General features: G+C 41.4%; 1 protein-coding gene across 8 annotated transcripts in view; it reads right to left on the bottom strand.

The window, feature by feature from the left end:
* Positions 1–534: 534 nt before the first annotated feature.
* LOC112248338 (guanine nucleotide exchange factor DBS) overlaps positions 535–11,005 on the bottom strand; it is a 69,498-nt gene continuing 59,027 nt past the window's right edge. For 4 of the 8 annotated variants that reach the window (XM_024417296.2, XM_024417322.2, XM_024417279.2 and 1 more), the window contains exons 27-34: positions 10,453–10,551; positions 7,445–7,531; positions 6,721–6,795; positions 6,268–6,357; positions 5,810–5,925; positions 4,675–4,787; positions 3,224–3,321; positions 535–2,487 (exon numbers count right to left, since the gene is read on the bottom strand). In XM_024417296.2, the coding sequence (XP_024273064.1) occupies positions 2,396–2,487; positions 3,224–3,321; positions 4,675–4,787; positions 5,810–5,925; positions 6,268–6,357; positions 6,721–6,795; positions 7,445–7,531; positions 10,453–10,551 (770 nt within the window). In that variant the 3' untranslated portion in view covers positions 535–2,395. The remainder of the gene's footprint in view (positions 2,488–3,223; positions 3,322–4,674; positions 4,788–5,809; positions 5,926–6,267; positions 6,358–6,720; positions 6,796–7,444; positions 7,532–10,452; positions 10,552–11,005) is intronic. The other 4 variants (XM_024417288.2, XM_024417314.2, XM_024417329.2 and 1 more) reach the window with 4 other exon arrangements.

The raw sequence follows: 11,005 nt of genomic DNA, 5'->3' as shown, positions 1-11,005 counted from the left end.
GTTAAATGTTTATTGCCTTTAAATCTGGGGTGGCAGGTAGCCTACTGGTTAGAGCATTGGGCCAGTAACCGAAAGGTCAAATCCCTGAGCTGACAAGGTAAAAATATGTTGTTCCGTCCCTGAACAAGGCAGTTAACCTGCTGTTATTGTTAATAAGAATTTGTTCTTAACTGACTTGCCTAGTTAAATAAACATCTGGATGATACTCACCAGCAAGGACATTTGGCCAAATGAGAAGTTCATATCTTTCAAACTTTGCATCTAAAATTGTGTTTACAGTTATGTAAAGATGTCTGTTGGTGCACTTAAATGGCAGGCTCATGTTTTGGATGAGGGAATAGAAGGAATTTGTCATCCTTTTCATATGCTATGATTAAGGCTATTGGTGCCAGAGACTAGATCTTTTAAGCATTTCAAATGTTATAATGTGATTCTTTAAAATATGATTTAATATCAGTAGGAGAAAGCAGATAAAGAGTTAGTACCAGTCACCAACTGAGGGAATACATTATGCTTTAAGTCTAACATTAATGGCTTTCTTCTTTCCCTTGATGGAGTAGCAATGGGTAGGCAGGAATTATAATGATATAGTGGGCTGGTTGTGTTCTGCTATACCTGAAACAGCATTGATCACCGACAAAAGAGCAGAAATTAACATTGGCTTTCAAGATGCATGCATTTCATTATATACTTAAAATTACAGAAAAGTAATGTACACTTATCCATAGAAAACAGTCACAGATGCATTCTGAATTCACTCAGATTGAATGACATTTCATTGTAACTCATCTTAAATGAGTCCAGCACCTCTGTCTAAAAAGGCAGTCGCTTTGTGCTTCGTGAGAATTCATTGCCTTTTGGCTGAATTTCATAACGTCTTAGTGATATTTTTTGCAGAGGTCTGGTCTCAGAGATTAGGAACACAACATTTTTGGTTATGAAAAACAAATCCAGACCTCTTCTTTACATTCCATCTAGAGTTTCCTCTGTCTTCAGTCCCTTTGTGCATGTGCTTATGCCTTTCAATGTCTTACTATTCTTAAACACCCCAAATTGTTAGAACTCCTTGATGGGCATTCGGAAGAGATTGAATTACATTGAGGTAATGCGACAAGTTCATTGAATAATATGCTATTGTGAATAATGATTTGTTCTCAATGACTTAACCGGATATAATGGTCAAATAAATACATGCAAAAAAATGTTTGCAGTAGCAATACAGCCTTTTGAAGCGCTTTATATTACAAGATGCTATACTGTGGCCCGATACAATCTCATGTATGCTGTTATACCATATCTGGGGCATTTAATGCCATTATATGGCTTAGAAACAATGATATTTAAACAAAAGTCAGATGAACAGTTGATTGATCATATGAGTCATATCACTGATGGCCAAAGCTATGTTCTTAAATATACATAATATTAAAACATTCTATATTGGGGCTGTAGTGTATAGCAATACAACTTCCAAATAAGCTGTACAGTACCTCTGGAATATTTTCTGTACAATGATACCACATTTTTAGTAGATTAATAAAATATGTTCAGGGCTATGTGCAATGCTTGTAATCACAATCGACCATAAGATGGTATTTCATGAGTGAATTCACTAACATTTAACCAGGACATACATTTGACAATAATCCACTAGAGGCACAAGCCAAAATTTGAAAGAAGTTGGCATGAATACTTTTACAATGATCAGATGAGAATTTATAGAATAGTTATACACATATTTTACAATATTGGAAAAATATATATATATTATGTATGTACATAAGATTAAGTAAATATCTATGTACTGTATGTTGTTGTTCAGGGAAAAGTATATCTCATGCAAAATGAGAATTCCCTCAGTTATTTATAAAACAACTTAACTGGCAGACAATTCAGCAGGACAAAACATCAACGTTTCAGGAAGTTTAAATGTTAAGGTCTTAACGCAAGAATTACTATCAAGCCTGTCACCAATTGAGTCTATCGGTGAAGCATTTTCCCCCTTGATGGAGAGATCCAGTTTCCATGGTAGCACTTCTTTGTCCACTATGTGTCCAGGATGACCCTCCTCACAACGGTTACATGATTAAGCCACAGGAGGGAGTATGGTGTGCAGCAAAGCCACAGCAGAGTTTCTTTGACAGCACTGACTAGCAGATCATGTTCAGGTTTTGAGACATGACAAAATGCTGGTAAAAGTAACTTTCGTGTACCTTAGCAGCTGAAGCAGGGCAAAACAGTTTGGCATTTATTCTAATTTTCACTATTGACTTGACTTCAGACTTGTAGTTTTCTGTCTGAGCACAGCAGCTGAAATCGATGCCCCACTGTGAAGATTTACCAAGTTGGGCTACCAGCATGTTCCAGAAGTTCATGGCCAAATGGTCCATCGTGCCTATCTGCTGTCTTGAGATACATCTCCCCACCTAGGGTTTTCATTTTCCTCAGAGTCAGACAGAGCTGCTGTGCACATGTCACTGAAGATATCTGCAATGTAAGGAAAATCAGAGTTAAAGACGTAAAGTCACATAGATGGAGGTTAGAATCTAACCTTTATGGAGGCCAAGCAACAGGTGTGAAGGGAATGGTGATTTCTGGGATTTAAACACCATCAGACTTTTTAGCGAGGGGTTGCATAGCCTGGCTACAATGACTGACCAAACAATGCCGTTTTAATAGCCGTGTAAAAAAGGACATTATGGCGAAACACACAATATCAATTAAGATCAATATCAGTGAAAAGTGCTTCTATTAAACTTTATAGTAGTAACCAGTATTCTGCTGGAATGGTGTTTATAAGTGGTTTCGAGTGAGAAAGCTCTGCGCAAAAATGTCAACTGCCCAAGCATGGAACTCTGTTCTCGAAGAACTTAAGATGGCATTCCACTCAGTGCAGACAATAGCCCGAGAGAGCCCTTGTTTTAAGAGGAAAGAGCTCCAAGAAAAGCAAGGCCGTGAACTGAACACTTCAAGGGGTGGCTGAAGTGAGGGAGAGAGGGAGGGAGGAAGGAGAGAGAGCATGCTGAAATGGATGACATCATGCTCTGCTTGTTCACCTCACAGCCAAAAGCTTAGTTTACCATTACCCTCCTCCCAAGCATGCACACCGCCAAATCCCTAAGCACCGAATCAAACTATCACTTTGAGCTATAGCGTGAGTGTCTTTTTGCAATGCCATGAATGCCTCATTATTTTACGGTGGATGTTGGTTAGTCAGAAATACCAGTAGTGTTACTGTCTGAGTGACCACCTCCTGCTGCTGTCTGAAGTACACTGGGCGGTACCAGACCTGTCTTCTGAGGAATAAGATTCTTGACTAGCCTAAAACATGAAAGAGAATGTAGGCTTTAATGGAAAGGCTGGTGCAGGGCCTCAGACTGCAATCAAAATGATCAGAGAAGGACTGGGAGTTAGATTACTGTCACTAGGGAGAGCTAGAGGGGCCCTGGCAGTGTAAAATCTAACATATTTACAAAGTATTTGATCAGGCGTTCTCTCTGTGATCTTGTCTATGAACTGTCAAGTCCAAAGTTGTTGTTTTTTACACCCTGCTTCGTGTGACGGAAAGCTTGTGTATTCATTGCTTGTGATGCTGCTTGCGACAGTTGATTGTGTCCAAAGCCTCTGTACTGCTTCATATAGGTATTTCATATTCCCAGTGTTCTGTCTGTATACTCTACAGGCTCTGCAGCTGGAGCTCTGCCTAGCAGAAAGTAAGCATTTCATTGGACGGTGTATACCATGTGCATCCGGTACCTACAACTAATATAACTTGAAACAACCACTATGGCCTTGGCCTGCTGCGAACCATTCACATGCCAATGGACAATTACGTGGGAAAGTCAACCTGAGCTTCTATTTACATTACATTTTAGTCATTTAGCAAACGCTCTTATCCAGATAGCGAATTAGGGTTTAGTGCCTTGGTCAAAGACACAGACAGATTTTTCAGTTGTGGAAACTTCTGTGCAATACATGTTGACTCCCTTCCATGAAAAACGTATACAATTATTCATATCACTGACTGCTGAAGAGGAGAGGGTTGTGTGAGACCAAAGATGCAAATGATTGAAGACGGTTTTAAAGAAAAGATGAGATTGAAGAAAATATGAAATATGTATGAGGCTGATGAAATATAAGCATATTCAAATAATTTTTAAGTGCAGCTTTAATCTAATGGAGTATAGTCACCCCAAAATGCACTGCGAAAGCTCGTGTGAAACCACAAATCGCTCTCTCATCCACCCTGGCTTGCAATGGATTCTGCAGGCTATTTCTGTGAGAAGACATATATATTATTCATTTAGGCATTGTGTTTTCATTGCCACTGGGATGTACAGATCTACTCAACTTGTATGCTTGAATATCCTGAATGCCCCATCGAAATAACTAATCATAAACTTAACTTTTAATCTAAAACTACATAGCACCTACTTTTAGTCCTAAGGGAACTCTGAACAACATTGTGATTATTAGTTATACATTTTTTCCACAGGGTTTCAATCAGTGAAGAGATGTGGATGGGCAGTGTGTGTGTGTAAAAACAGTGCAGGGACAAGGATGAATATGGCTGTTTTATACCGTTGACTTGGGTCCCTCTCACTACGGCAGGAGAAATGGTTTCTCTCATGGAGTGTACAAAGGATAGAGAGAGTGGGTGCTACCATCACTCACCAGTGGCCATCCTCTGCCTCCTCCAGGAACTGTACTAAATCTCCTGACTCCAGAGACAGGTCCTGTGCCGTCCTCGACTCGTATGTCAATTGGACACGGAAGCGATCATGGTCCTTTGAGCAGAGAGTGGGGAGAGAACGGAGAAGGAGAAGTGATTTAGAGGAGATACCCTATCCTTGTAGTTGTAGTTTGTCTTTGTATGTGACAGTGTGTTACTTTAGAGTGTGTGTGTGTGTGCACAGCAGGTCCATCCATCAGTCTCATGTTGGACTCAGGGAGCATCAGTTTCAGGGTGACAGAGTTGTGAGCATCAGTCTCAGGGTGGCGGAGTTGTGAGCATCAGTCTCAGGGTGGCGGAGTTGTGAGCATCAGTCTCAGGGTGGCGGAGTTGTGAGCATCAGTCTCAGGGTGGCGGAGTTGTGAGCATCAGTCTCAGGCTGGCGGAGTTGTGAGCATCAGTCACAGGTGGCGGAGTTGTGAGCATCAGTCTCAGGCTGGCGGAGTTGTGAGCATCAGTCTCAGGCTGGCGGAGTTGTGAGCATCAGTCTCAGGCTGGCGGAGTTGTGAGCATCAGTCTCAGGCTGGCGGAGTTGTGAGCATCAGTCTCAGGCTGGCGGAGTTGTGAGCATCAGTCTCAGGCTGGCGGAGTTGTGAGCATCAGTCTCAGGCTGGCGGAGTTGTGAGCATCAGTCACAGGGTGGCGGAGTTGTGAGCATCAGCAGGGTCAGTCATCAGTCTCAGGCTGGCGGAGTTGTGAGCATCAGTCACAGGGTGGCGGAGTTGTAAGCATCAGTCTCAGTGTGGTGGAGTTGTAAGCATCAGTCTCAGTGTGGTGGAGTTGTGAGCATCAGTCACAGGGTGGTGGAGTTGTGATGAGGCCCTCCATATCTTATACATCAGACAGATTGTAATGGAAAGAGAAAATCCGGAGACGCTGGGGAGAACCGCACTAGGCTAATCCCCAGTCCTTTTGGTCTTTTAAATGTCAAGTCGTCAGCCCGTGTTAACGAGATGTGATGGTGGGAAATAATTAAGCGGAGAGGATTTCTTTCCCGGGGATTGGAAGGATTTAAGAAGAGCAACATGATGTAGGGGGATGAAGTTACCTTTCAGGATTTTTTTTAACCCAACTTACATTTTTATTACTGGACTCATCCTCGCCATCTGAAGAGTTGGAGAGCTCCTCTGCACTTGAATGGATGGTTTCAAAGTCCTCTGTGTCCATTGAAGGCAAACACCGTTGGGTCCAGCCTGGAGAAATAGAGCACACAGAAAGAAGACAAGGTCTTGTCAACCCTTCAGTTGACGAGAAGAAGTGAACATGTTCGTCTTAAGACATGGCATTACACATCCACTGCTATGGAAATCCACCCTTTACACATACGCATTGAACATTCTGAAACATTGATACTGACAGTCAAAGAAGGTGTGAAGAAGTTGGAAATATATAAAGGATACATACAACGCAACAAACCCACCTGAAAAATGTACCACAAGACATTCAATGCCAACAAAGACTCACACAAACTTGAAACCAAACCTGTCAAAATGGGAAAAGAAGAATACAGACCATCCGTGTGACTTTTCCATTACCTGGTTGAGAAGTGGATCTAGGCACGGCTGAATCTGTGCCTGTGGTGCCTTTGTGTCTGCTCGCAGCAGGGATAGCACCGCGTAATGTATCTGTGAGGAAATGAGCTCTTTACAGACCACTGGGATGCCATTCAGGGAATTGATATACGCATGCAGAAATCAATAAAGGAGTCATCATCGCTCCACAACCACACTGACTCATTACCGGCAACAAGGCAAGCAGAGGCCTGTTAATATGAAGTATTCTTGTTCAGCACTTGTTGTGCCACACTAATAACTAATACATACCATGCATCACAACGGAGCAGGCAATACAGAATCATGTACACAGACACGTACAAAGTCACAAACACTTGAGTACACACACACACAACCAAAATGCAAAAAAGTCCACATTAACAAAGGCTGTACATGCACAGACCCACCCAGTGCATACTGTGACGCTATAGCTACCTTCATAACCGAATGGTGTTGGATCACTTTTTATCTCATGTCTTTTGGTCTTTCTAACATTAGTTGAAGGAGGACCTGTCAGGGTCGAAGAATTAGTAGAAAATTAGATCTATTGAGACAGTGAACCCAAATCGACGTTATTGTACATCCTCAGTTTTCATTGATCATAAGTCTACCTACTTTTTAATGATGTTTCTAGATTTTACAGAGCTTTGAGATTTCATTATGTAATGAATAGCACTATAAAAAGTAGAATAAATTATTATTACAAGTTATTGAAATGCTTGATTGTTAGGAGGGAATATAGTTAAAGGAGAACTTCATACGTAGATTTTTCATGGGGAAATTAAGTTCCTATCTAAATTCCAACAACAATTGCACTTGCTTTGCAGCTCTGAATGTCACCCCACATTCCAAATGTCAGCTTTTCAAAATTTACATTTTATTACTATGGTTTCTCAACAACAAAAAAAAGACTATTCAGTGTTTTCGCTTTTCCATTTTGTTTCATTTCTGAGACTGATTTTATTCATGCATCTCATACATTTCATGAGTCATAAATGGGTAGAATTTGTTGAGAAAATGACTTTTTTCCCTCTCCCTTCTCTCTCTCAAAGAGCTCCCTCACTAACCTGTCGGTGCCTGCTCTCAGACACTTTAAAAAGTTTGATGGTGACGGGTAGAGAGAGAAAAAGAAAGAGAGAGACCGCAGGCAATCAGGTACCTTTTGTGCGGCTGGTGGCAGAGACACTGATAGAGGAGGCTACAGAGAAGCGGCGTGTGACATCTGTCTCCTTAGATGGAGCCTCGGCTGTGAAAGGCAAGGGTTAGCAATTAGCTGAGCACAGAAGAAGAGGAGGGAGGGAGAGAGGGCAAAGCAATGGCAAGGCTAAAGGAGCATATTCCATTGAGGATTCCGCTTTCCTCTGGATTGATTCCTGATTTTATACAATACTTGGTGATAACTGTCACTGTTGATTCCTCACTACACACAGTCCAGTTTATGGAGATTGGCTTAATTGCCAAAATGGCGCACTTTTTTCCACTTACACAGTCAGATAAACTCATGGATACCATTTTTATGTCTATGCGTGCAGTTTGAAGGCGGTTTAAGCATGCTAACGTTATGTTCCTGTAGACTTCCAGACATTGTGCTAACGCTAGTTAGCAATGACTCCACAAACTCCATCTAACTTCCTTCAAACTGCATGCAGAGACATCAACATGGTATCTATTAGTTCATCTTACTATGGGTAAGGAAAGAAAGTAGAGAAGCGGTGGCAGGACTGCGTTTGGGAAACCATGGTCTGTGGGACTGAGACCGTGCAATGAGTGGAGGAGACACGAGGAAGTGCAGGGCATTGCATTGTTAACGGGTGGCGGCATTCTCACAGGCGCAGATGAGAAATCCATGGGTGGGATATGCTAACAAGATGAAATCTATCAACAACAAGTTCACAGCGAGGCGTTACCTCGGCAAACCAAAAAGTGCAAAAACATCGCCCCCCCAGTGTCTATTTCTCTTCAGCTTTAGCTAGCCTGCTCTGCTCTCCATCAAGGATGGCGCCAACTATACATTATTAGATTATCACCATACAAATGATGACATAGTATACACGGTAATGTTATTGCCCACTTACAAACCACAATACCCCTGTAATAGCGCTAACGTGGTAATAAAACAATAATTAAATAAACCCATCTCCCTGTTCAATTTGTTTGTTTAACTGAAAGCAGTATAATGTTTGCATAATGTAAACATCTGATGTAGCGCCAAGCTATCAGTATTGTGATTAAGGATGTATTCTGTGGAGAGATTCTGCCATCGTTCATTATGCTTTTGTGTGCCTTGAAGTGAACCTTAACCACTAAAACAAGAGAAAAACATTGAATCAAACCATCCTCTTTAAAAAAAAAAAAAACATTTTAATGCGCGTTTAAATGTCAAGAGCATAGCACATTACAGGCTGACATTTACTACGGCTGAGAATGTAGCCTTCATGTGTTTTCATTGCCTATACGTCAAGGTTGTTTTATACTAGTGATGGGCATTTGAAATGATTTCATTACATTTTTTTGTAACTTTGTTTAAACTTGGACACTTGTTTGATGCGCAGACTGCGCGACTCGGGAGAGATGGTGCCCCAGGGAGGGATAGAGCGAAAAAGTAGACAGACTCGCGCTAGGCAGACAAACTTGTAAATGCCCATAGGTTATCCATCATCCCATCTGGCAGTGCCTGTCTTTACTGCATCAAATCGATGTAAATAATCTAGATAAGATAGCTAGCCAGCTACACTAATTGAGGCTATTTTGCTGTGCTCCCTGTCCTTGTCAACAACAGTTCCATTCGATTAAATAACAGCCTATCTGTCGGTTGCTCGTTGCAGATTCACCTTCTCATTTAGTAACGAAACTCCTGAAAATGTAAAACCCCTTTGTCCTAGACATACAAGTATTTGGCAACTTGTGACATATACTCCCCGCCATAATTATTTGGACAGTGAAGCTAAAGAGAAAACGGATGAGAGAAAATGTTGCAATTTTATAACAATGTCATGCAATTCCATACTCATTTTGCCATGGGGCAAAGATATATATATTTTTGTAGTTTTACAGCCAATTTCTTGCAATTGTACCCATTTCGCCATGGGGTGGTGAGATATTTTTGCATTTTTAAAGATGATTTCCTGCAATTCTACACATGTTGTAATGACTTATGTATGCCATGTTAATATGATATCTGAGTGAGAATGACTAACAAAATCAATGGGAGCCCCATGGAGGTCAGGGCTCCTGGACAGGTTCCCTGCGTGTCTAGTCGGTATTTGGCTATGAATACTACAAGTTTAAATAGCTGGCTAGACTAACTACCAATCTACACATTTCTTGCTGACATCCCTAGCAGCCGGGGGCACTAAGCGACCGCTTATGTCGCTTATGCCTGGAAGAGGCCCTGTTTGTGCCTCTAACTTTCTCACTCATCATTAGTCATGATTAATTAATGGTTGTCCGTAATAACGGTAGCATCCACATTAATGTTAAAGTGTTCAGAGACATATTCTTATTTACAATAAAAGTGACTCCAAAATGACACAATACATTATTTACACATACAATACATTATTTACCATTAATTTCTATCGGGTACAACATCATCCAAAACAAACTGCATATGCATCCAACAAGTTTGTAAAGTCACAAGCTTGATGTAGTCATTGCGTGCTGTGAATATGGGACCAAATACTAAACTTTGTACTATTTTAATACACTATAGGTGAATGTGTCCAAATACTTTTAACACCTACAAGTGGTGGGACTAGATACATAAAGTGCTTTCATTTCTAAACAGTAAAACAGATATGTATGAAAATACCCTAAAATAAAACGTGACATTCTGTACGGTCGCCTCATATAAAACATTTGATCTCGAATCCAAAATGCTGGAGTATAGAGACAAATTAAACGTTTTTGCTTCACTGTTCGAAATAAATACGGAGGGGAGTACAATAGTTCTCTGCTCTGAGCAAAAGTGCCTGTATGTATTAGCAGCACAATGACACACAGAGTAGCAGGCTAGGGATGAGATGACCAACAATGAGAATGAATGAGAGCAGGTGAAGTTCTTCACAATACAATGAGTGGGACCTCTTCAAAGAGGGGATGAAGCCAAAGTTAAGAGTTAGGATGGAGTGGTGGTGGTGGTCAGTGGAGATGTCATGGCTTCTTTACCTGAGGGAAGAGACCTTCTGTTGGAGAGGCCCTGCAAGGTGAAACGCTTTCTAGCGAGATAACCATTGTGGTCAGGGTTATTAGTGGCAGAAGCATCAGCTAGGGAAGGAAAGGGAGAGGACAATGGTAAAGGAGGCCGAGGGTAGAGAGAAAGCCTGAGGGACGACTTTGTAAGAGTAGTATGGATACCATGACAACCCTGGACATTTTGGAGACATTGACCCCGACTCAATCACCTACATTTTAGTCTGCATGAAAACTGATTCAAAGATCAGGGGTAGACCAACCTCAACCTATTTCTGAAAATAGATTCAGATGGTCACAAGTTTGAAGAGTGCTGACAAGGTTGTAAAAAAAGCATGTTTATAAGGGGACTCCCGAGTGGCACAGCGGTCTAAGGCAATGCATCTCAGTGCTAGAGGCGTCACTACAGACACCCTGGTTTGAATCCAGGCTGTATCACAACCGGCCGTGATTGGGAGTCCCATAGGGTGGCGCACAATTGGCTCAGCATCGTGGTTTGGCTGGTGTAGGCCGTCATTGTAAAAAATAA

Source organism: Oncorhynchus tshawytscha, linkage group LG01, assembly GCF_018296145.1.
Source record: "Oncorhynchus tshawytscha isolate Ot180627B linkage group LG01, Otsh_v2.0, whole genome shotgun sequence".
Classification (NCBI taxonomy): domain Eukaryota; kingdom Metazoa; phylum Chordata; class Actinopteri; order Salmoniformes; family Salmonidae; genus Oncorhynchus; species Oncorhynchus tshawytscha.
The sequence above is the reverse complement of the archived record's forward strand: the minus strand, read 5'-3'. Positions and strand labels throughout refer to the sequence as shown.